Consider the following 27,723-nt stretch of genomic DNA (forward strand, 5'->3'; position numbering starts at 1 on the left):
TTTTGGGTCCGAAACCAGGCCTGTGAATGCTTTGAACAATGTTTTGGGTCGTTGTCCTGATGGAAAATCAAAAAAATTCCATAGAACACGTGAGCAGATGGAAGTAAATGTCCCTCGAGAATATCTGTGTACCGCTCACTGTTCATATTCCCTTCAAATACACAGAGGGGCGTTGCCCCTAACACAGATATGCCACCCCACACGTTAAATTTCGGACTGTACTTTGGGTGCTGATACAAAGGTTTTTCAGTTTGTTTGGTCCAGAATTTCAGTGTATTAGGCAACAGCCACACAGAACTTTCATCTGAGAGAAAATCACATTGTCCCAGTTAAAATTTCTATGCTGTAAGCACCAGTTCAACCTTCGCGGCTTTTTTGTTCAGGTTTCATGATCGGTGATGGAATTCCTCGATTTTATTGCCAACCCATTGCATGCAGCTCAGTTCTAATTGTCTCCTTACAGACAGCCACAGTTCCTCTATCAATCATATCCAGCCTTAAGTTTTCTAAACTTAGAAACAAGAATACCAAGCCGCCTCCTGTCACCGACAGTCAATTTTCTGGGCCTACCTGCGCCTCCCTGGTGCTCAATGCCATATCCATTTGCAATATTTTTCAAAACACGATAAACAGTGGACAAAGGGATGCCTGTTCTACTTGAAATCACTTTGGCTGATCTGATGTCCTTGTTATAATACTCTAAAATCAAATTCCTCTTCTCTAAATCATCCATACTGAGGATCACTGAAAATGTTGTCTGCTAGCAAGTAAACAAAGGGGGACAACTTTTCACAAACTAATGAAAAAGGATTAAGGGAGTTGTCTCTCTTGAATGAAACCAAGCACTTGATAGCTGGTCAAGGTTGTTTATACTAGAAATCCAATTAAACATATTCCTAAAATTCTCAATAAGTTCTGGTCATACTATAAAACCAAGTGAACCCTCCTGATCTGACTCTGTACCTTGCTGGTCTGTCAGGATAGACATGGCCACTGGTCCCTTAACCTGAGACAAGCAGAGGGACTAGTTGTTATTTTATGAAATGGAGTGCTGACTAGCTAGTATTGATCAGTGGTGTCAGCTTTTGTTTGTCTGTGCAAGTCCAGCTAAATGTAAGACTGTCAAAGTTTTGTTATGATAAATTCTAAAGCATAATTGTTGTACAGGGTATATTCTATTATACAATCTAGTCAGTAATGATGTATTCTTCTATAGAACCAATGTTGATTCTGAACTAAAATGTCATCAGTTTGCCATATAATGAAGATGTTTGTTAAACAAGTTCATAATCTTTCAAAATGACAAGTACTGAATTGCTCAATTTTGTGGAATTAAAAAGGCAAGTGAGAATGGGCTGCCATCATTCAAACTAGCGTAGACATGACCATGGGGGCGATGGGGTAGCCTAATGGTTAAAGCGTTGACTCGTCACGCCGAAGACCCGGGTTCGAATCCCCACATGGGTACAATGTGTGAAGCCCATTTCTGGTGTCCCCCGCCTTGATGTTGCTGGAATATTGCTAAAAGCGGCCTAAAACCAAACTCAGTCAGTCAGTCAGACATGACCGTGATGACTGAATTCAAGATCGTCATTATTGGCTTTTCACAATGCAAGATTGTTAGGGGTTTGTATTGTTTGCTAACAAATTTTGTAATCTGCCCATATTTGACTATTTTTCATCAGTACAATGTTTAGATATGTGGGGCACTGTGAATGTGTCATTTGTCTTATCAAGTATTAAACAACATTATGTATCTTTCTGGCGTTTTGTACTTGAGAAAGAGACTGTTGATGTATTTCGTAAGTGAAACAAGTGATGGATCTGGTGATGTCACTTCTAACGTGAAGGTAAGGTAGCAAGTCGTAATGTTATGATAGAATAAAGGTATGAAACTCTGGATACTTGAGGATCCTCTTGAAACTGAATATAAAACAACTTCAGCTTCCTTGTGTTGCTCTAGAGTTGATAGCAGTTTTAAAACAAGTATAGTTTTTATTATCCATCGCCGCGCGTTTAGTGCGGGCGGGGATATAATATTGACGTATGCATCGCATTTACGAATTGGAATATCTTAAGAACCGTTCACTAGATTCTTTTAATATTTGGTACTTAGGTTCATCACAGTATAAGAAAGGTCCAAGTCAGATTTGGTGACCTTGACCTTCATTTCAAGGTCACAAGGGGACTTTAACGTTTTACCTGCATGTTAAGCTATCTCAAGAACTGTTCCCTGGATTTTCTTCATATTCAACCCAAAGCTTTATCTAGGGAAGGCGCAGGGCCCAGTCGATTTTGGTGACCTTCACTTAATTTTCAAGGTCACAGACACTTTGAAGATTTCAGCATATTAACCTACATGTTATCCTTGTCAGCGAGATACCTCAAGAACCATTCTCTGGAGTTTCTTCATATTTGAAACCAAGCTTCATTCAGGGAAGGCGCAGGGCCCAGTCGATTTTGGTGACCTTCACTTAATTTTCAAGGTCACAGAGACACTTTGAAGATTTCAGCATGTTAAATTGCATGTTAAGATAGTCAGCAAGATACCGCAAATAATATTCACTGGATTTTCTTCATATTTGACACCAAGCTTCATCTAGGGAAGGCCCAGGGCCCAGTCAATTTTGATGACCTTCACATAATTTTTAGGGTCACGACGACACTTTGAAGATTTCAGCATGTTAACCTGAATTTTCAGCAAGATATTTTAAGAACGGTTCACTGGATTTTCTTCATAGACTTTCAAGACTTCCCTTGAATGTTTTTCAATAAGCAATTTCTTTGGTGATAATACTTGTTGTGTTTAAGAATTAGAATGATGAACTTCCAGATTACACTATTGTTTGAGTATCTGTTTTGTGATGGACAGATAAATTTGTATTTAGGGATGTAAAAGGAATGTGCTTCAAAGATTTTAGGTTGTTTCCTTTTCAGGTGTGGCACTTTTCCGCTGACACAGATTTCCACTCATTTTTTTTCAAATTGATGAATTATGTAAATAGTCTGAAATTTGCAATTACAAGTATTCTATTTCTTGAGCAGATCTTGAAAGCTGTATAAAAGGTCTGCAGCAGACATGGTGCATAGATAGATGTAGTTGTGAACTGGTGCCATTTGATATATTCCTGACAAGTATTTACCATTTTGGGGTATAACAATGACTTTCTGTTGTTTTGTTTTTCTGACTGTTCATCATGTTTCATGAAATGTTGTCATACAATACCTTGTTTAATTTCAGCCATGTGTACTTATTTATAGCGTTAGGTTTCCTACTCTTCAAGTGTGGAATGACTACATTTTATTGGATTTAAACTGGCCTTGTTTACAGAATGATGTAATGAGGACATTGAAGGTAGTGTGATTTTATATTGATAATCGTTTACCATGAAGATATTTTTGTTTACGACAGTAACTCCCTGAAAGACAGTGTGTGTATGTTTGTACATGTGTGCCTGTGTGTGTTTGTGTGTGTGTGTGTGTTTGCCTGTGTGTCCTGAAAACCTATTGTATATTATTTGTGGTGTCTGTTTTTGTTAATCATACTGCTGTAGATGTTAAAAGTAGTATTTTCCTCATATTTTAATAGGTTGTCAATAGTATTGACTTTGCCTGCCACAGATAATGTTGACATGTACAACAGAAAATGTTAATGATGGAATATGTGTCAAACTAGAAACAAAAATGTATAAAAGTTTGGACTGATGCAGATCAGGTTTCCCAAGCACAGTCACTCATGAAATCCTGCCCCATACAGTGTGCAGTTCTAGCCACAAGTCTGAGCCCAAGTGAAATGTCTTTCTGTCTAGTGGGCCCATATTACAGTGGTAGAAGGGTTGTCTCAGAAAGCTGAATATCCTGAATGTTCCCCAGTGGCAAGGCTTCAGTAATGTTATGGGAGCTACACATCAGGAGTCCAATCACATTCAAATCTGATCATGGTGATACAACGGTGAAGCTGTATAGAACACTACAATCTGATCATGGTGATACAACAGGTGAAGCTGTATAGAACACTACAATCTGATCATGGTGATACAACGGTGAAGCTGTATAGAACACTACAATCTGATCATGGTGATACAACGGTGAAGCTGTATAGAACACTACAATCTGATCATGGTGATACAACTGTGAAGCTGTATAGAACACTACAATCTGATCATGGTGATACAACTGTGAAGCTGTATAGAACACTACAATCTGATCCTGGTGATACAACGGTGAAGCTGTATAGAACACTACAATCTGATCATGGTGATACAACGGTGAAGCTGTATAGAACACTACAATCTGATCATGGTGATACAACGGTGAAGCTGTATAGAACACTACAATCTGATCATGGTGATACAACGGTGAAGCTGTATAGAACACTACAATCTGATCATGGTGATACAACTGTGAAGCTGTATAGAACACTACAATCTGATCATGGTGATACAACTGTGAAGCTGTATAGAACACTACAATCTGATCATGGTGATACAACGGTGAAGCTGTATAGAACACTACAATCTGATCATGGTGATACAACTCATGGTGAAGCTGTATAGAACACTACAATCTGATCATGGTGATACAACGGTGAAGCTGTATAGAACACTACAATCTGATCATGGTGATACAACGGTGAAGCTGTATAGAACACTACAATCTGATCATGGTGATACAACGGTGAAGCTGTATAGAACACTACAATCTGATCATGGTGATACAACGGTGAAGCTGTATAGAACACTACAATCTGATCATGGTGATACAACTGTGAAGCTGTATAGAACACTACAATCTGATTTTCTTGCCATTGGATTGGACATACACGTTTAAAAAACAATGGGGAGCCTGAACTTTGAATTTGGTTAGGAAGTATAAGCATTAACAAACCTTTCAAAGACAGACATGTTATGAACGCACCACCATTTCTCTTTATCACCACCCCAAAAACACAACGCATGGGATGCACATCCACAACCCAGTAGCCACATACATGTACATGGGGTGTCATTCTTTACTTTGAAGGTTTTCAGGAATGTTGATAAACCACTGTAGACCATAATTTTGAGAATCATCTTGCATCACACAGTTAGTGTTTGTTTTTAGACGTTTTGTTTTTTTGTTTGAAAATGAAATTCGTACACATGCAAATTTCACGTCATACACCAATCATCTTTCAAGAGCGATTATGTACAAACAACTATGGTCATAAGGAAGTGCAAGTGGTGATGCCCTCTCAAAACATTCATTATCATCATATCAACATTGACTCTGATATATCTCCCAATTTTTTTAATCGCAAAGTTTTATAAATGAAATTCCCATACTTTTTTAAAGGGTATATTTTAATGAAATTATGATTTAACATGATTCAACCACAGAGTGAGGATATTCAACCTGTAAAATAAAAGACATTGTGTATTCATATTGGTAAATTGATGTTTTTGCTCTTATGACTGGAGTAACTACCAGTAAACTTTGTGAGATGTAACATCTGGCGACACTGGAGGAATGTTCTTGTTCACCGAGCTGATTTCTCTGCAGAAGTGATTTTGTTGCACCGATACTTCATTGTCACTTACAGGTACAAGTGATGGTTCAGTGGTAGCACATGTATGGGGCATGTCATTTCTAACAGTGCTTCACTCACTCTAAATATTGGAGCTATTGGTAGTGCAGAGATGCCGACCACTCCGATTTTGGAGGTGTTACTCTGATTTTTAAATACAAAATTCACTCTCCGATTTGTCTATAAAAAAACTCTGATTTTTCAGAAAATACAAATATGTTTGTAACTTTAGAATGTTTGAAAGAATTTTAGTAAATAGCCATTTAAATATGATCATTTGAGTTAAGTATCATCAGGTTAAGTAAGACCAGAAATTGCATATTTCCAGGCTAAATCTAAACATTTTCATAGGGGAGGCCCCCCAGACCCCAGCTGTCAAAAGGGCCCCGAGCCCCATCTCACACTCGCCCCCAACTCGCACCTTCAGGGCTCGGGAAGAGCCGTTCTTTCCCAGACTGGGAAAATAAGTGTTTTCAGTGTTTTCACCATGGCTTTATTGTAAACTCCTCACAATGTAAATAAATCTATACATGTTAATATTACAGAGAGTTTTTCCTGTTTCTGCATTATTGTTATTCAGTTCTTCAGTGTTATCTCCCTTGTTAAATCTGTTCATGCTTGAAATTGTTATGTTGAAACATACATTGTTGATATATTGAGAATAGTTCTACAGGGATGGAAATAACCACAGAAGTCTATTAGGCTGCAAAGTACATGGAATTAACCCACCAAAATGTTTGATGTTCTACTCACCTTCAGGACACCATTGACAGAAAGGGTCCAAGTTAGGGCTGTTGCTAATGAAAGTGTTTAGTGATTTTACAGCTAAAAATTTGTCTTCCAAGCTGATTAGACTCAGAATACATTGGTTCTGGTTTCTTTGACCAGAAGATTTTACAAAGTTGCCATGTTTAAGGAATACTACAGAATTAATTTGGAACCAATGTCAGTATCTACAAGTGTCAAAAGTTAATTATCCAGACAAATCCAGGTAATGACATACATAGCAATATACATGTATTTAATATGTGACACTGCCAAATGTGGATGGTAATATGAACTTGCACTACTTATATGTGTGCAAGATATTTCCATAAAAAAACACCCCTTTTAATACCTCTAGGTGTTGCTTAGATCACCATAGCTAAGAACACTTCTCTGATCGTGAATATCAGCTGAAGTAATGTATTGTTTTCTTTAAATGTTAACTATGTGGAGAAAGCCATGAATATTTCCATATGTAAATGCCACATGAACCATCCTAAAGTGTCCAGTGATTTATATGTTCATTCTGCTTTGATGATTGCCAAGATATTTAATGAAGTTTTGTGGCAAATGTATCCTGGTCCAGTATGTTTTCTTGTAATAGAATGGAGATTTCATACACTAGAAAAGCGATGAAAAACTTGGAAAGACATAATATAGAGCAACGTTCTTAAACACAGACAGCATGTTTAGTAGCATGATGTGATTTCATTATGTATTTTGTGGTATTGTAAATACTTAACTGTAAATGTCTTCCTCACTCCCACCTTAGAGAAACAATGCATATCTGGCAATCTTTCTTAGTGCAGAATGTGGATATTCAAAGGACTCTTTGTGCTATGCTATGTTAGAATTGTCAGTATGTGAAAACTAGTATTAGTTAACAAGTATTTTTAGCTCATCTTACTGTGCGACATAAAATAATTGACACTAAATATTTGTTTGTTTTCCATGATCCACATTTGTACAAGCCTACATTTCACCTGATGGTGTGACGTCCGCAATCTATGAAAACAAATTTTATGGGTTGCCCCACTGTCTAATGTGCCAAAATTTGATGTGTGGAGTTGAGTCTCTTGGGCACACCAGGATCCAGTGATTGAGGGATTCAAGCCCAGTCTCCCCAATTACATTCACAGGAATGAACACTGAAGTGCAAGTGTACATACACATTTACACACATATATGAATTTGAAAGGTGAAAGGTTTTCTTAAGAATAATCTCATCAAACATGAAAATTCAGTATTCCCCTGATTTTTGGCAATGCACTCCCTTGCTGGTCTGAAACCCAGTTTGTTTGATAGCCGACTATAACTGGCATCTGGTAATAAATGGTGCTGGCTGGAGAACTAAAAGTTAGAGTATCGTTTCAATTCAATATTGTGTGCAATATTTATTGGTTTGAGAACATGGTTAAATTGTAATAATAAAAAAGATAATTATGATACATGTATCCATAATATTTCGTAACACTGGCACCTGTGAAGGTCCGGGTTAGAATAAACCTTCAGTAACCCATGCTTGTCATAAGAGGCGACTAACAGGATCGAGTGGTCAGGCTCGCTGGCTTGGTTGACACGTCATCGGTTCCCACTGGATTGTCTGGTCCAGACTCGATTATTTACAGACCGCCACCATATAGCTGGAATATTGCTGAGTGCGGCGTAAAACTAAACTCACTCACTCACATAACACTGGGATGTCATAATTAGCTTTTCTGTTTGTCTGTAATCCGTTTTTGTCTGGTTACTGGAGTTGTAAAGCAGTATCTGAATCAGAATAATGTATTAACCTGGCCCACAAGATCCCCTCTTTTGTCTTCCACTGAATAAGTCGGATAAAAAGGTGTGATATATACATCATCCGAATCCTCTAACAACGCTGCAGGAACTTTGCCAGAGCTTCTGTAACTGGATTTACAACAACTGGCCCAAGATACACTCAAGCCATTGAGCATAAATGCACACATACAAATGGCTAGAGTTTACTGTGAGATTTTGTTCATGATCTACCATGCAAAGCACCTATTGAAGACTTCTTGTGTCAACAAACATTTAGCCAAGTGCTCACGTTTCAACAGTTGCATGTCATCCAGAAGGTGCCACAAATGCAATCAAAACAGAACAGCTTGAATCTGTTCAATAAGGCCAGACCAATTTTATTTCTTGTTTTACGGATCCGCCTGTCATATTTTTTCAAGAATAAGAAAAAAAATAATGTAAAACCTAAACAAGAAAAATGTAAACCTACAAGAAAAATGTTTTTTAGCTGTTTTTTGCCCCATATACACTTAATAAATTGCCAAAAGTAAAATACTTTGAGTATTTAGAAGGAATATTACTTGGACTGGTGATTTTATTTTTATTTTTGTTCCCTCCAAAAATCCGTAAAACAAGAAATAAAATTGGTCTGGCCTAATCTTCAGAATGAGTTATGGTCCTGAGACCGGTCAATTAGTAAACTAACTTTTCAAATTGTAGATGATTTTATTGTTCTTCATTTACAAATACGCTTCATGTGAGACACAGGGAATATGTACATGCATAGGCCTGGGTTTGTAGGAAGGATCTAGTTCCGGGTCTTTGTGTACAACTGGATCACTTCACAGTGCTGGACTCCAGCTCACTTTGGAAGACGTCCTGGTTTATCCTCCATGATAGTCCCAAGGGGTGGTGCCGATGGGTTCATTGCCAGACCGCTGTAGGCAGGTGGATCTTGAGAGGGGCTGTGGGGAATGAAACCAGGTGGAGACACTGGCATTGTCATGGGGGTGTGGGGTGCTGGGTAGGAAGCGCCTATCTGCACTGGACTGTGTGGAGGCACCTGGTGAGGGTTCATCTGTTGATTGTTGTAGGGGGAAGACATTCCCGGCTGGTAGTGAGTCATTCCGGAGGACACGCCCATCTGCACTGAACCATGTTGTGTGGATTGGGCTGGTGAGACTACTGTGTTGGCAGATTGGTAGGAAAAGCCTGTTTGGATGGTGCTTATCTGCTGGCGTGGATCAACAGCTACTGAAGGCCTTTCTGCCTGAAAACAAATCTGCATGTATTAGCAGTCTGACAGCCTGCAAAGTTTGAACTTTAAATGCAAACATTGACAAGGTAAACATACCCATTACAAAAAGATTACAGCCAGACAGTAGCATTACCTTTTTCTTAAATGATTTGCAAACACAAATGGTAATTCCACATAGTGTGAAAATCACACCGAAGGCAATCAAGAAGTAGATCCACCATGGCAGAAGAGAGCAGTCATCCCATTCATCAGACTCGTCTCCACAGTTGTCACGTGTGTTACACACCAGGTCCTCACTGATACAGCGGTCATTCTCGCAGAGGAAATAGCCATCATCACAGTTGGAATTGAAAAACGCAAACTGGTTTGCTGTAACAAGCGATGAACTGTGTCACTTAGGTGCATGCAATCCAAACACATGGAAAAATGCAAAGCAACATCCAATATTTTTCATGGTATCGACATGTTCCCATTGACCATAGCAAAGAAATTCGTCCAAACCTCAAGTTAACTTACTATTTGGTTAGCTGACACTCAAGGAACACTTACATGGCAAATCTAAATCCAAAACAACAAATAAACTGCTGATTTAGTCAGAAGCAAACATGGGAACAAATTGACTCATTTTGTAGTGCTCATAATTGTGGTTGTATAACCTTAACAAGTGCAGTCATTTTCAAGATTCTGGCATACAATTCACATGAACTCACAGAAGTACCAACAACTGAGTACAATGTCAGTATCTTGTGTAACCTCCATATGCGGTGGGGTGGTGGGGTAGCTTTGTGGTTAAAGCGTTCACTCGTCACGCTGAAGACCCAGGCTCCATTTCCCACATGGGTACAATATGTGAAGCCCATTTCTGGATTCCCCCGCTGTATATTGCTGGTATATTGCTAAAAGCGGCGTAAAACTAGATTCACTCACTCAATAAGCTGCAATAACAACCTTGACCCCCCTCCTCAATCTTCGAGTAAGTAAAATGGAAGGCATTTATTGTATTAAATAGAAGTAAATGAGCCTGAAGATTATAATATAAACTCTTTACAACTGTGAATGTCAAATGATCCTTCATCTCATAAAAAACATGTTATTGCCTTGCATGTCCAATTGACATATACTGGACAAAAATAGTTAGGGATATATGTAAATTTTGAAATTATGAATAATTGTCTATTCATTGACACACTGATAAAATATCAATCATAAAAATACCAATATCCCTAACTTATTTTGTCCAGTATATTATTATTATAGAGGAATAGTACAATCACTATTCATTTGACGTTTATTATTATGGAAATGTCATTTCTATTGTTTTCAGTCATGACTTAATATTACCCTTGCTCACTTCTGAAGTCATTGAGTATAAACACTTTATAAACACTTGTGTGTTTCAGTGACCAAATGCAAACCTGCCTCACATGGTATCGCATGGTATCACTGCACATTGACTGCTGGATTAACTGTGTGACAATATATAATCAGGCACAGTGACAGATTGGCCTTGACTGATTGAATATTTACAGATTTGTTGGCAAAGGATATAAACCTGATTGTTTTTGTGTTTCACCATTTGATGTTAATAACTGATTAACTGATATGGTTTTCCCTACAATATATAGATCAGAACTTCCATGAAGAATCTGTGATGACATGGGGAGCAGTTCCAATGAGTCAACTTTTTGCAGATTTGCGAAACAATCCTATTTATTCACCGTGTCATGGAGTTCGGGTGGCTCAGTCGTTTTAGTGCAGTCTTATACTTTAACCACAAGTCATGCTTTTGCACTGGAATCCAAGATTGGCCTTGATTATGTTAAGTTTGTCAGCACCACACTGTGCACATGGGTTGTACTGAAGTGGTGATGGTGTAAGACATGCATCACCCTGGGCTTATCTCCAACATAAACCTTAACAGCTGGTGGTACTGACACAAAATAAGTTACAAACATGCTATAACTATAGATACCAATGATGAATCTTTGAACTTACCCTGTTTGAACATCGTGACTATAACAGACATTCCCCCAGAGAGACGGGTTGTTCCACTCCTGAACAGGAGGATGCCTTTGTTACTTGGGGTTGTGGATACGGGGGTGTGCAAGAGGTCATTTATGTACCTGTCAATACCTGAAAATCAAGACTGAAAATCTCAGTAAAATATAAGTTAAAACCAAATATAACACAGAAAATGGACTTGGAAGTACCTATATTTAATTGAATGATTTTTCTCTTAAATGTTGTCAAAAGCCCTTATGACTACAACTACTACTACTACTACTACTACTACTACTACTACTACTACTACTACTACTACTACTATATTTGTCCACATTATGTTCATATGTAAACTTTCCTAGACATCTGTCTTCATTAGCAAATATCCTGTTTACAATGTCTTAAAGAGTCTAATTATAATAAGGATGGAGGATACATGATTGTATAGATCAGTTTCAGCAAAAGACAAAAGTAGATCTAGTGGTTTCGACCCTGTTTTCCGCAAAACCCTTATTGATGGATAATCAGTGTTTGGAGCATATTACGAACACAAACATACATTAATTTAGGAAAGGTGGCTTAAAGTTTCTGAGCCTAAGTATGAAGAATGCATAGCTAACCCTTGACTGCTTGCAAGTATCAAGAACAATACTTTTCGTATATACATGCTGCATTTGAACCAGTTAGTTGAATTACACACCAAGCCACCATATTTCACACAATGTCAACTGGCTTGTCCACTGGAAAGCAGTCCATCCATATTTTAGGAGGTGATGTTACCTTTGCAGGTGTTAAGAGGTGGGCAATGGAGTCCAAGAGGGAGAGTGAGCATCAAAGATCTATAAAACCATGATATGATATGATTATCAATAGTCATCAACCAACCAGATGTGATGTCGTTTTCAAGCAAACTGTGGTAAAACCATTACTTAAGAAAGGCAATCTGGATATCAATACACTCAAGAATTATAGACCTGTCTCCAACTTTTCCTTCCTCTCCAAGATCCTTGAACAAGCAGTTGATGTCAGACTCAGATCCTACCTCTCTTCTAATGATTCCCTTAACATATATATTAATCAGCCTATCATCCTAGGCACAGCACTGAGACCACCTTACTTCAGATTCTGAATGTCCTGGGATGCCATGCAGATTCAGGTAATGTGTCACTTCTCCTCTTTCTCAATCTCCCACCGGCGTTCGACATGGTCTACCATCAGAAGCTCCTCAGCTGTCTTCAGGACGATTATAACATTCAAGGGAATGCATTGGCCTTGTTCCATTCCATCTGAGCACTGGCAGTCAATCAGTTCTTGTCTCTGAAACCATGTCTGAGTTAACGATCCTAGAGACTAGTTGAGTGTTGTGTACACGAGGGTTCAGTCCTTGGGCCACTTCTTTTTGTGTTATACACAAACTCCTTGGAGAAGGTCATTGGTAACTTTGATGTGAATCATCATGTGTTTGCAGACGACCTCCAATTGATGGATTCCTTCAAACCAGAGGATGTACAAAAAGCCAGATCAAGAGTGAGTCAGTGCACGAAGGCAATTAGTTCATGGTTGATGACAAATGAGCTGAAGCTCAATAAAGACAAGATCAACTCTATGGATATCACGGTAGTCAATTCCGATATCCCAGTTTCATCTAGTGTCAAGAACCTAGGCGTTTATCTTGATCCTTGTCTCACCATGGAGCAACATGTGAACCATCTCTGTATAGTAGGCTACTTCCATCTCCACTCTATTGGTAACATCCGCCATCGTGTTAACCACAGATGCAGCTAAAGTTCTCATTCAGTAACTTGTTCTCTCCAGGATTTACTATGGCAATAGCCTACTATACTGTTTGGAATCTCTAATGATCTTCTCTTCAGACTTCAAAAACTTCCAAATTCCACTTGAGTGTCACTAAAACATCCAAATGGTCTCACATAACCCAATCCTCCATAGCCTGCATCGGCTGCCGGTTGAAGACAGAATTCAGTTTAAGATGCTCACTCTTGTTTTCCGCTGCAGACATGGCCTAGCTCCTCCTCCATTCAAATTTGCAGCACCAACCCTGTGGAACAGTTTTCCTTCTCCCATAAAAAAAGCTTCATCCTTAAAAGCATTCAAATTGGGACTAAAAACCTACCTCTTCAAAAATTTCTACAACCTATAACTGCCAAATATTCTGATGGTCAATTTGAAGAACTGTCATATTTTCCTCATCAACTCTAGTGACTCTTTTATATGTAGCGCTTTGAGCATGCCCTGGGTGGACTATGGCGCACAAGAAATATCCATTTATTATTATTATGTTTTACAGATTAAAGACAAAAAGGCAGCAGAGAGGGTTCAGGTGATCCTGGCACAGTCAGGCTGGTAAGGCTCATCATCAGCTCAGGGCCCTCGCCCCCTCTACATGCAGCCCAGACAGTGAATGGGACTTCTCCCAGGGAACACTGCCTAGTCAAACCCACCAAGAACTTTCCGGAGAATATGAAGGCTCCCCAACACTGCAGCATTCTGCATTACCCAGATTGTCAGAAGGGCTGTGCTCCTGGTGGAGAACCCGGGCACTCTCCTGATCTGCGCCAAGAGTTCAGGAGGTACCAAACCAAGGGCACTGAGAACAATGGGGAGCCTGACGACTGTGTACTTGGGATGCAAGCGAGACATTTAATATATATCATGCTTTTCCTGAATCTTGCCAATCACGTTGCTGTCAAAGGGGACAGAAAATTCAATGATATAAATAAACTCATTGGCTTTATCAAAAAGGACAAGATCAGGTTTGTTGGCAGGAATTTTTCTGAGGCTGTATATAGGCCTATTCCAGAGAAGTTTAAAGCTGTCGTTTTCCATGATACCCTGGACATGTTCAGGGTCGTACCATGGATGGACCTCGGAGTCAAAGCCACAGACATGGTGGAGACGGTAGTAAAAGCAACGAGCCATGCCATCATGTCGTTTAAGATATGCTGTTTGTGCCAAGGAAGGGCATCCATCGACAAGGTGTTGGACAGTCTCTGTAAATTCATTACATAGTCAACATTTCATATTGATATTTTCTTTAAGAATCAAATTTTGGCGATTACGAGTGGGAAGTGACTGGTCCTGAGCAGCAAACAGGAAGCCCTCAGTTTCACATTTAAAACCAGCCGACTTCATCCAGGCGAAGGAGTTGGTGGGATTGCTATTCTGTTCCACACACTGCATGTATACACGATGCAATGGCTTCTCAGAAAGCTTCTACACAAAAGACCGACTCTGGGCAGACTTGGTAAAGGACTTCACCTGGTTTACTCCCATCACTGTACTGTCAAGCAGTACAACGCCATCAGCAAAATCAACCTCAAATTTCAGATTTTGTCCAACAACCTTGGCATACTTAAAATAGCCGTGGAATTCCTTGCTTTCATCATGAGTCTTGACATGCATCACCAGAGGATCATCCGATAAATAAATATGTGCAAAAGTACACAGTAAAATTCTATCATGAAGAGCCTCCACATTAATCAAACCCCAGCCTCCAGAATTGATTGGCATGTATACACGGTTAACAGAGGAACGAGGGTGGTGGGCTCTGTTATCAGACATGATCCTTCTGGTCAGGCGGTCAAGACTCTGGCTGTCTTGTTTTAGTCCAATCAACTACTCCAAAGGAATAGGAAAGGACTGGCACAGCAAAAGTATTGGTGGCTTTGACCTTGTTTCGAGCATTTAGCTCTGAGCTCCAGATTTTCTTTAAGCGAGATTTATACTTGGCCCAAAGTTTTTCTTGAATCTGGGCATTTTGGAGCTTGTCTCGAACTTGCATTCCAGGATAGGTGTAGGCCTGATCTTCCACAAGATGCTCAATAACTCCTCCCACCTGTAACTTGACCGATCCATCATTAGTTACCTTGCCATGTTTCAAATGAAGAGCATTACATTTGTCGAGTCCAAATGTCAGGCCAATATCATTAGAAAAGGACTCGACAAGGGGAACCTGCTCTTTCAAATTGGTATCTCCTTTGGCAAGGAGCTCGATGTCATCCATGTAAAGGAGATGAGTAAGCGGTGTTGAGGATCTGTGCTGAGGAGGTCCGGGATGGTTACCCTCCTCTCTGTTGGGAGGTCAATACAACGAAGAGACTTCAGAATCCATTCGTGAGGGACAGAGTCGTATGCTTTTTTGTAGTCAATCCAGCACATGGAGAGGTTGCAGTGATATGTTTTAGCCTCTTCTTTGCAGAACCATGGAGGAACATCACCTGTGTCCACAAGAGAATTGAAACAGTGAAGTAATAGTTTGGACACAGGGGAACAGTTTCCAGTACCGGTTTCGAATGCCATCAGGCCCTGGAGCTGTATTAGATTTTGACTTTTTGATGACACTTTTCAGACAATCTGGTGAGATGTAGCAGACAAACGACCTAGTTACTTTCTCATGCATTGCATGGTGATAATCACTGACCCATGGTGCCTCCAGGTTACAGTCGCCGGGTACAGACCACAACTGTTTCCAGACCCTCAAAATATATCACGGACGGGGGACACCAGAAATGGGCTTCACACAGATCATGAAACTAAAAATTATACTTGAATCTAACATTCCGCCCTTAAATGTAGGACATTTAACGAAAACTAAATTATGCTAAGTCTTGAACACTTGAAATATGTTACTTCACACCCGTCACATTTAGGGTCTATAGAGTTATAGTTCTTGATATTCACAGTCCTTTAACAGTCCATTCACAGTCTGTCTTCACAGGCAGATTCCAACAAACACAGTTTGTAGATTGGCCTGATCAACACGGAATCCTTGGTCTTGACCTCCACAGTTCTCACTAAGCCGTCCCTCCTGGGTACACCTGAGTGACTCTGCCAGAGGCCACACATATCTAGGGACATTTTCATTCATGATCAGAACGGCGTCTCCGACTTTCAAGTTCACTGTTGATTGGAACCACTTTTGGCGGAGTTGCAGAGTAGGCAGATATTCTTTAAGCCATCTAGACCAGAACTGGTCTGAAAGTGACTGGATGTATCTCCAGCGCTTACAGTATCTGTCCTTCAGTGAAAATCTGCCTGGTGGTGCAGAATTTGCTGATCGCAGGAGTAAGATATGGTTAGGAGTCAGAGGTTCACTGTCTTTGTGATTGTCAGGATTTACAGTAATAGGTCTACTATTTACTATTGACTCTACCGCACAGCAAGGTTGATAGTCCTTCATCCTGTAAACTGTGTTGCTGATACAACAGAGCATTCAGTACTTTCGAACAGTCGGATCTGCCTCTCCCAGGCGCCACCCATGTGAGATGCTGCTGGGGGTTGAACATCCAGGTAATTTCCTTCTGAAGCATATGCTCCTGGATCACTTGTTGGTTCCAGTCTCTAATGGCTTCTTTTAACTCCTTTTCGGCTCCCGAAAGTTAGATCCGTTGTCAGAAGCGGATTAGCTCTGGAGCCCCTCTGAGAACCTGGAAGCGCTTGAAAGCATTAATGAAAGAATCCATTATTCATACTATCAAGCTTTTCCAAGTGGATAGCTCTGGTGTTCAAACAAGTGAATAAACACCCGTGTCGCTTTCACTTCACTCGTCCCTCGCTTTATCAAGAACGGGCGAAGCAATCTATCCCTACATGAGAAAAAGGAGGTTTTCCGGTGTAACTCTGTCTTTAGGAAGATCAGACATTTTCTGAATTGACTGCTTTCCTTGCAGTCTCCTACACTGGACACAGTCTCTTAAAGTTTTCTTGATTGTGCTTCTGGCATTTATTATCCAATACTTGGTCCTCACTTGGGCCAGAACATGTTCTGTACCGAATGTCCTAATTGTTTATGGCAGTTTAGGATAATGATTGTGACAATTGGATGTCCCCTTTGGTAGAATCATAGGATGTTGGGACTTGTCAGGGATAGGTGCGTTTTGTAACCTTCCACCGACACACAGGATACCGTCCTGATCGAGAAATGGCTCAAGTGGATGGATAGGACTTGATTTCTTCACAGGACGAGCATTCATGAGAAACTCTACTTCCACTGGAAATGCTGATCTTTGCACATACTTGATGATTGCCATTTCAGCATGCTTCATTTCAGAGACGCTCAGAGGTTCCAGTGAAAGCTTTGTCTTATGTTTCCTATTGACTTGTTTCTCATTGACTCTGTCCATGAGACACTTCTTGATCTCAAAATCCAGGCTACAGCCTTTTTCAGCCCGATACCACGAAGAGTAATTCTTCAGGAGTTGATCTGTACATAAGTCAACATTCTTTGACTTAGCGAAGTTCACCTTAGCTTTCTTGACTTCCAGCTGATCTGTGGATACACTCAATACTAGAGGTTGTTCTGGCCAGGTCTCTTTATTCTGCCATAGGAAGCTTGGTCCTTGAAGCCAACTTTTATGGTTCAGCATAGCAGCGGCATCTAGCCCACGGGAGGCTGCGTCAGCGGGATTTTGAGATGATTCAATATGTCTCCAGCATTCTGGTGATGAACCTTCTCGAATGGTAGTGACCCGATTGGCTACAAACACTTGGTACCTTTGGGACTCATTCTTGATGTAATGTAGGACTATCATACTGTCAGTCCAAAATACTGTCCTTTCTATCTTGATGCGCAATTCTCTGCTGAAAGCCTCATCTAATCTTATGGCGGAGAACAGCCGCACACAGTTCAAGGCGAGGGAATCGTAACACTTTTGATAGGAGCCAATCTAGACTTCGACATCAGGAATGAACACCATATTTGTTCTTCGGCATTCTTCATTCGGCTGGTATGCCACAGCTGCATATCCTACACTCGAAGCATCTGCAAAGATATGCAATTCAACAGAGAGTGCTTTGTCCGAAACCTTCTGGGGTCACACATCTTGGTATTGAAAATCCCTCGATGAGATTCAATTCTGATAACCATTTTGTCCATCTTTCATTGTGCTCTAGCTCTATTACAGCATCCCATCCCTTGCGGAGTCTACATTCATCTTGGAAGATCTGCTTTGCACTCAAGATCAATGGGGTGAGGAATCCCAGAGGATCGTTATATCGATGAGATGACACTTATCAGTCCTCTCTTGGTGAGAGTGGCTTGGACTTTGGAATGAACTTGAAATAGAGCTCATCTGTTTCAGTGTCCCACTTAATTCCAAGAGCCTTATCTTGTGGGAGATCACTCGTACAGAGATCCAGATCTTTCAAGTTCTTGGCTCGCTCTTCCATAGCGACATTGCTCAACACTGTTCTGCTATTGCTTAACCATTTGGTGAGTCGGAAGGATCCCCTTTGCAGGAGCTCACACAGATCCTTGATCAATTTGATTCCTTCCTGTTCAGATTGGACTGACTTTAGACAATCGTCAACATAGAAATTGTCCTTCACAGTCTGTATAACATCACTGTCAAAATCGTCAACATTGTCCAAGGCTACCTTCTGCAGTCGCGTAGTTAGCGCAGCTTGAACTCCATATTCCTCCAAACAGGTGTGAAGTCATTCTGTAGATCTCCCACTTCACCTCCTAATACTTGGTTTTCCACCACAGAAACCTCCAACGAGTCCGATGATGATCAGCCACCTTCACTCTGTGATACATTGATTCAATGTCACCTGCCAGAGCTATCTTGTGCTGCCTGAATCTCAGAAGCACACCGAGTAAGGAGTTAGTCAGGTCTGGCCCTTGATACACTGCTTTGTTCAAGCTTGCGTCCACAGTAGGAAGCTGAACAGTCGAACACTATCCTGAACTTACCAGGCTTCTTGTCACTGAGGACGACATGATGTTGGATATACCATGTGTACCCATTGTCAACGCTAATTTCTTCGTGTGGAACTCTTTCCGAATAGCCCTTCTGCAGCATATCATCAATACCTGCCTTGTAGCCTTGAGACAGTCCTTCGTCTCGCATTAACTTCCTGGTTAATGATTGTAGCCTTGATTCTGCTGCACTGTAGTTGTTCGGCAGTCTTGGTGGGTTTGACTTGAATGGAATTGGCAGTTTATAATGTTTGTCCTCCCTCTCAACTGTAGAGTCCCACAGCTTGATGACTTGTTTGTCTTGAAATGACAGCGCAATGTCATTTGTCATAACTTCACTTAGTTGCCAAAATCTCTCCACTTGTGTTTCAAGATTCTCTTATGCGAAGTTGACAGTGACATGCTTTTGTGAGCCTCTTAAGTAGGGGTCCATTTATAGCCCATCCTAGTTTGGTCCTGGTAGCATATGGTTGGTTAGCTTTACCAGTTCTGACCTCTAAGGGTATTAGTACAGTAGGATTGTCTTGTCCGATTAGTATTGTCACCTTTGCTAATGGTCCGTCAAGAATCAGAAAGTCAATCCCCCGAAAATGCTCCCAATCGTCAATGTCTCTCTGTGTGACAACACTTCCTTCCACTAAGCGGCATTTGTGGCAGCACAAACACATGTGACATGTCGACAGAATTCTTTCCCTCGGCGTCTGTCAGTTTCAAGGAGACAACTTTGCTTTGTGATTCACTATTTCTGTCAGTTAGTGTATTCAATGACAACAATGTTCTATTTCCTTTTAGACCCAGAGAATTGGCAAGTTCTTCTGAACAGAAACTATTTGTGCTTCCAGGATCAAGTAAGGCGAAAGTTCTGATATTGTTGTTGTTGTGACCTTAACACAGACTGGAACTATAGGTAAGGCTATTCTTTTTACCTCCGGCCCCATTAAGCGCCATACACGGATCCATTCACAAACATGTTCTCGTTCTTAGTCTGTTAAGCTTGATGGCAGATGACTTTCTAATTCTGTCGCATGAGACTTATTGGATGAAGGTTCACTTGACTTCCCATAAGTTCTTGAATGATCATGCAGCAAGTTAGAATGTTTCTTCCCTCTCCGCTTGCAACTGGTCACATCACAAAAATCTCTCTCTTGCAATCGGGTAATATGTGTCGGGGAGGAAAAACAGTTGAAGCATAGCTTATGCTTAATCACGAGCTCCAGCCGCTTTGGAACACTGAGTTTTTGGAAAGCGGACACTGGAATAACGGATGACTGCCCTGACAGCATTTGCATGATAACTGAACTTGTTTCACACAAGAGTTTTCAGTATCACCTTGAATTGCTTCAGCTAAAAAGTTGGATGATGACTTAAACTTGGATTCACGCCTTTAGCGTAGTCTTGTCAGTAGAGACATTCACATTAACCCGAATACTGGATCATCCAACTCCTCAGCCACATTCTCAATGAAATTGGCTAAGTGTTCAATCCCTGGATAAGACCCTGTGTGTCTCAACACACTCACTGCTTCTTTCCGCCAACTATTTTGAATATACACAGGCATCTTGTCAATAATTTTCCTCATTCGAGGGGTTGATTGTCAATTTCATTCAGCTTGCTCATAGCTGATAATGAAACAACACAACTTCTGATAGAGTCTGCAAACTTGGCGCATGCTCACACTATCATTAGGCTTTAGGTTGGGTACTCCTGTCACCTTGTCAATCCAAGCTTTAGCAATGATATGATGATTGCCGAATCGCTCGAGCAGGAGTTGTCTTGCCCCTTGTATATCCTTGATCTGGGTTCATTATCAGGCAACATTCCACAACCTCTCTTGCAGGTCCGTCCACAATACTGCACAAGATGATTTAACTTTGCACTTTCACTGATGGTGGTATGACCAATGCTATTGTTGAAAGATCTGATGAAAGTCCAGTATTTGGCGGATTACCATCAAATGTCATAATTTCCACCTTCCGGCAATTGCAGCATTTGCAGAGCATCATAAGTGTCCACACGAACTTGAGGAGTCTCATTAACCTTGCTTTGACCCATCCATGGTGGTGCATTGGGATTAAATTGATTGACAGGTTTCTTGTCGGGAATTTTCCTGTTCTGCACATCCTGAGGAGTATTGTCCTTATTTTCATAATGTACAGACTTTTGTACCCCACTTATTTCTTCTATGGCCTTTATTTCAGCCTCTGCGATGGCAAGTTCTGTTTCAATGTTGTGCTTTTCTTCATCCATTTCAATTTGTAATCTTTTCAGCTTTAATTCTTGAGATTTCCTCAAAGCTTGTTGCTTTACTTGTAGAGCTGCCTTCTTAGCTGCTATCTTAGATTTTGTAGAACTTGTGCTGCTTCCCACCTGACTGGCTGGGAGTCACCCGGTTTACCGCATCTTGGCGTCGTGCAACTTCTACTTTCACCTTATATAGTCTCTCAGAGATTTGCGATTTGTAGAATTCGAGCTTCTCACCTTCCTCTACAGTAGTGCATTCTTGAATCCGTCTCACTTTCCCAATAAGATTTTCATAAGTCTTTTCAACAGACTTCAGTGAATCTTCAATAACACTCATGTCAGAGTTTTTGTCTGCTAGGAGGTCATTTAGTTTATTTACTGTCCTTGTAAATGCAGCTTGCAAACCTGCCCTTTCCTTATTCAATTGAAGAACTCGCTCTGAATTCACCTCATCTTGATTCATGGTCACATTAGGCTCCTTATATGCCCTCAGCCAACTGTCTATTTCACTTGGTTCTTGATTCATATTGTCTTACTTGAATTCTAAAATTATACTTGAATCTAACACCTTTCATTGGCATCCATGGGAGGTCATTTATCATGCTCACCATCACCATTTGTTTTAAGTTGCCTGTAGAAGTGTTTTTCATTATTTCTAAAAAGTTTATTTTGTTTGATGAATTTATTTTTCTTTTCCCATTTTTTCTTTCTTTCAGTCCAAACCTTTATTTTTGCCTTAAGGGAATCGACAATTTGGAAAAGTATCTTTTCTTTCGTTGTTTTGTATTTCAGTTGTATTTCTGTTAGTTTCACTTGAAACCGGTTTTTCTTTGGTGTATTGTTCTCAGTATTGGATGTGTTTTCTTTGGAAACTGTGTGAAGTTCCTCCAAGGTTCGAGCGGCAGCATAGACACAACAATTAACTTCATGTAATGAAAGTTTCATAGAAATAATGTCATTTAATAAATTAATTTCATTTTTGGGAAAAGATTCAGTTGTTTGTTTAATTGGCCTCCATTTTTCTAAAGGTAAATCAGATATTTCATCATAAATAGAATGAAACAAAATATACACAGGATTTTTGGAAAGATCTGCAACTGAGGAAGAGGAAGAGTGAGGATCCGAAATTTTGGGGCCAATTGTCTCTATGCTGGAAGAGTTTCCATCAGAGAGAGGTTAACGCGGACGTCCATCAGAAGTTTTGGGTCTGCTGCCACTTGAGCATTCTGCTCATGCAAAGGTTCCTGACGGGCATTAGTTGTGGGTTGAACTGGCTCACGGGGCAAGAGATTTTTATAATATGAAATATCTACCAATCTATCTTTATCTGTTGATAAACAATTAATATCTACTTATCTTCAAATTAGTTATAAACCCATCAATCATAGTTAGGCTCAGAATATTTCAACTACCCTCATAAAAGTAATTGTGTGCAATCAATATGTTTAATAATAAATATTTTTATATTTCAGGACTCAGTTCCAGAAAACCATTCTAGAGCAATTGGACTGGTCAATGTCAGAGTATGGGATTTCATCATAGAGGTAAGACAGCTTTAATCTGATGATAAGAAGTTTCTCATGTCTGTCAGAAGGCATCCTTACAATCCAACATGTCTGACTCACCATATCACTCCCTGACAGAACTTGTCAGAGGTAGATACACATGGCGACTTCTACTTTTTGTCAATATCCATCACTTGTATAATTCAGATGTAAGCTGTTTAGGGTATGGAATCAACTCACCATAACTCCAACCTATGGCACGGCTGTATAAAGACAAGTAATGTGAAGAGGATGAAAAGTCGAGCCGTGTGAATTTGAACATTATCTGGAAACGTGGGTCTGCGACTATTTCTACTCGACAGTACATGTTGGCAGCAAAGCTGCTCTCATCTCTGGTCAGGCTAAACAAAAACTCATTTTCCTCCTCTGAACTAAATGAGACCGTGTGACCGCAGATATCTTCCATGTAATCTGAAACACACATATATAGAAAGACATGTGTGTAGACATCAATATCCTGGGGAGGTAAACACTTCATATAAAAAGACTGATTGATTGTTTGTGAAGAACTGCCATTTGGAATATACAGTCACTGTATGCACGACTCTTTTCAATTTAATAATTAATTTAGTTCCCTCGATTCATTTTTGCATTTCACTTTAAACTTAGATGTTAGTAGCAGCTACCTTAGAATTAGTTTTTATTCCTTGGTTTTCGAGGAACATAAATTGTGGCAAGATTTTATATACATTCACGCATTCTTAAAAACACTGCTTACACTTACAATGTATTTGGAATGGGATGCAAATATTTCATCCATACTCAGACGAAAATATCCTCTCCCTGTAATGTTCTATCTTCGAATTAAAAAGTGTGTAAGGCTTCACTGCAAACCTTCAGGTGGAGGTTTTGTCTTCTCCCACAGATCAAATAGAGAACTATAAAATCAAATCCAGCTACACTGTCGGAGATTTAAATTTCATTATTCAGTTTGTTCCCTAATCAGGATGTAAAAACACTCACAAGAAACGACATCATGTGACGCAGACCCACACCGAAGGCACCAAACCATTAGTGCTATGCCACAGCACACTTTCACGGCAGTCACAGAGTCCATCTTGGACACAGGGCAATACTTGGCCCAACACTTCACATAGCTACCACAACCGTTTGCTGGCGAAATGTCACTGGGTATGATGACCCTCGTTAAAGGGAAATAACTCTATTGACGCCACTAAGCTCCAGACAGCGATGTGACGAGCCTATCTTGTCACGCTTGTTATGGTATCTAAGGGCCTGTTCGATTATTGCGAAACTGGTTTTGGTTTCTGAAACTGGTTTCTCTTGTTATAAAGTAGCGTCTAGTTTCGGAGACATGGTTTCAAAGTGAAACTTGTTTCTAGTTTTATAAACGAGTGGATGGTTCCCCCATTCGGTTTTAAAATGGATAAAAAAAAGTCTCAGCTACTATATATATGGAACAAATTGGATGACAGCATTGCCGAATATAATATTTTTTGTCATTTTATCAGGGAATTAACAAATAATAAAGAAATGAGATGCTTTTTGAGGTAAATAGTGATTATAAGTTACAAGTTACATAAAACAGTCATGTTCAATAGAATGGGGTTTTAAATAATGTTTTCCTAGTTCTCAGTTGATTTTCATAATTATTTTTATTACAGAAGCTGCTGCTCTATTTTGCCACCAAGATCAGCTGAACTTCGTTTCCGCCATGTTTGTTGTGAGAGAACGCGAAACCGAAACTGCGAAACCTGCCTCGGAGATGGTTTCGAAGTTTCAGAACCCAGTTTTAGGTTTCGACATAATCGAGTTCATGGTTTTCCAGAAACCAAAACCGGTTTAGCATAATCGAATAGGCCCTAAGTAACAACCATGTAGGCATTAGAGTATGGGTATTTGTACGATTTTGGCAGTATGTACCACAGTACCCCTGGGAAAACAAATATTAGCATAACTAGCAAAGGATAAGTGTGTTGTCAGGAGTATTGGGTAGGTTCACTCCCGATGCGCCATCGTTTATATGCAGCAACACAACAACTTGACATTGTAGCCGACAGTGGCACGAATGTCAGGGTTATAACAGTCAGTTCATTCACCTTCTGCAGTTGTGCACCATCTGGAACCAAACTGTCAGCACCAGATATTTGGTATAGTTACTCGATATTTCAATAACGAAAGTCTATAAAACATTCTAGTTTGCTTAACGAGCGAAAAGCATTTTCTGAGATCTCCGAAACACCTCGCCGACAGAGAGCCTAAATCAACTAATAACATGGATTTTATAACGCTTCGAAGAGGAATTGTCTCTAATTACTTCCCCTCTTTCATGCCTGGTGCAGCCAGGGAAATGAATTGGATCGAATCAGAAGAATCAATTTTTAAATTACAGGCCGTCATACGTAGACTGAATTATATCTCATTATAACAGCTTCTGTATGCTATTCTCCTGATCCTGTGGAAATTCCGAGTGTAGGATAGCTCTCCCAGGTCTGTCGTAGGGGGCGAATGTAATGGATCAAGCGGTCAGCCTCGGCGACAGATTGAGTGCCGTCATCATGGCACATTGCTTATAATATCAATCACTAGTTTGCATGGCGACTCGATAACTTGCGTCTTAAAAAGATAATTTCAAAATTCTCAAATATTTTGGTATAATGTGAGGGGGTGAATTTTGAATGTTCAGTTATTTTTTTATGTGGGCTATGCGTGTTATCTCTACCACTGTAATACGAGCAACGAGTGTGGATGCAGCTCTGACATCCCTCGAACAAATACGAGATTCGAACCCACGACCTACAGATTTTGCGCCAACTTTAGGTTAGATTGTGATCACTGGGTCATCCGTGTCTCATGATTGTAGGGATACTGTATAATACACTGACTGACAAGTCATTAGGATGCATTATACACATGATAACATGTCCTCTGTCCGGTTCCAAAGATATAACTGCTGTGTAGGAGTGGGATAGGTAACCAAGGTACTGAAGGTAGGTGGATTGTGCGTTATCATGCCCAGTCGGCGTGGATCCTTAATAAAAGCAGTTAGTGGAATGCCTTGACCACATTGGATTATTTACACACCGTTGTCATATAGCTGCCGTATTGCCGGGTGCGGTGTTAAACAACAAACAAAATAAACCAAATCAAATATAGTAAACATGCTGACACCCCATACGTCCAAATATTTGCAAATCGTAAGTTAATGTTAATGTATGGCACTTACGACTATCCTAGCGTTAAGAGAGCTTCGAAAATCTAGGCCCTGGGTCTCTATCCACAAAGCGTTCGTAAGGTGACGACCTGTCGTAACTCTATACTTTATCATAGGCTAACGGATGTCGTAGCACTACGATAGCTTCGTAGGTCGGGATCCAGTAGCAGATCAAAAGAAACATGCTCAGATGTTTGGATAACCTGTGTTATTACTTATTTACTTCACTGCATGAAATATACAATCAGTTACGCACACTGAAATTGATGATGAATTTTATACAGAAGCATGTACAATGTGAATGACCCCCCCCCCTAAAATTTACGTACAAGGTAAGTGACCCCCCTTGCATGTCATGTACAAAATCAATGACCCCCTCTCCCCTTACCATATTTTTTAAGCATAGTTTGAAAAATATCTTTATGTACAAGATGGTTGGAAAAAAACACACACCCCTACCACCCCAGAACAATGTGGGTGACCCCCCTTAAAAAATCAAAATCTTTCGCTTTCAAATCTAAGAAATGTCATAAACTGAATTCAGAAATATCTCAGCTAGAATTTGATTAACGTATATAAAAGACCAGATGTGTTTTTTAAAGCATTGTTGGTTTCACATTGATCGTAACTGTGACATACGGTCATATGCTTATGTAAACATATTTCTGGAAATCATGAATGCAACTCTGCTCGGGACGTTTACTTCAAGTCGAATAGATATATCACGTGGGTGAGTGAGTATTGCTTAACGTTGCATCAGCAATTGTGCAGCTATTCGCGACGAGTATATCACATGAAGATATATTCTAAAAAGCCAGACCTTCTAAAAGCCCTCGGGGTATCTTTAACATAAGACGAACTGACTAGCGGGCCAGTGTCAGCTTGTATATATCTCTGGTGTGACATGGAAAACAATGTAACCACTATTAGATGTAGGCTATTATAAGTGGGGGTTGGTGTCTACTGTCTAGCCATCTTCCCATTTTAGCCCCTCAGAGGCTATAGTAGCGAACTGTTGCCCTACAGTATCGTAATGTTTTCTGAACGACTGACTGACTGACTGAGTTTAGTTTTACGCCGCTTTTAGCAATATTCCAGCAATATCACGGCGGGGGACACCAGAAATGGGCTTAACACATTGTGCCCATGTGGGGAATCGAACCCGGGTCTTCGGCGTGACGAGCCAACGCTTTAACCACTAGGCTACACCACCGCCCCTTTTCTGAACGATCATAAATACACAACGAATAGGTGGGTGCTTGTAGTTTTAAGCAGCTTTCAGTAATATTCCAGCAAAATCACGGCTGGGGACTCCAGAAATGGGTTTACACATCGTACCCATGTTGGAAATCGAACCCGCGTCTTAGACTTGACGAGCGAACGCTTTAACCACTAGGCTACCCAACCGTCCCAAACAACAAATGATTGGTAATGTGGGGAGAAGCTACAACGAGTACATGTAAATGTGTGGGTGTGGTTTAACGGACCTGTTTGCATTATTCTAGGCATATCTAGCAGTATCATCTGGGCTTCACACCGTGTACCCATGTGGGGAATTAACGGCGTGACGAGTGGACGCTTAACAACCGGACTATCACATCGCCCAGATACAGGGAGTAGTTAACATGACAAGGTGTCTGAAGCTTTTCCTTCGGGTATATTTATAATAAT

General features: G+C 40.2%; 1 protein-coding gene across 1 annotated transcript; it reads right to left on the bottom strand.

Annotated features, from left to right (window-relative positions):
* Nucleotides 1–8,798: 8,798 nt before the first annotated feature.
* Nucleotides 8,799–24,036, bottom strand: LOC124281066. The gene is made up of 5 exons (XM_046717075.1): nt 23,841–24,036; nt 23,058–23,288; nt 11,346–11,483; nt 9,484–9,719; nt 8,799–9,362 (listed from the first exon to the last, which is right to left on the bottom strand). Exons 1-5 carry the CDS (start codon nt 23,932–23,934, stop codon nt 8,955–8,957), a joined length of 1,107 nt encoding a protein of 368 aa, XP_046573031.1. The 5' UTR covers nt 23,935–24,036; the 3' UTR covers nt 8,799–8,954.
* Nucleotides 24,037–27,723: the final 3,687 nt, after the last annotated feature.

The sequence above is a fragment of the Haliotis rubra genome, unplaced genomic scaffold, assembly GCF_003918875.1.
Source record: "Haliotis rubra isolate DU_JTF1 unplaced genomic scaffold, ASM391887v1 Scf279, whole genome shotgun sequence".
NCBI lineage: Eukaryota > Metazoa > Mollusca > Gastropoda > Lepetellida > Haliotidae > Haliotis > Haliotis rubra.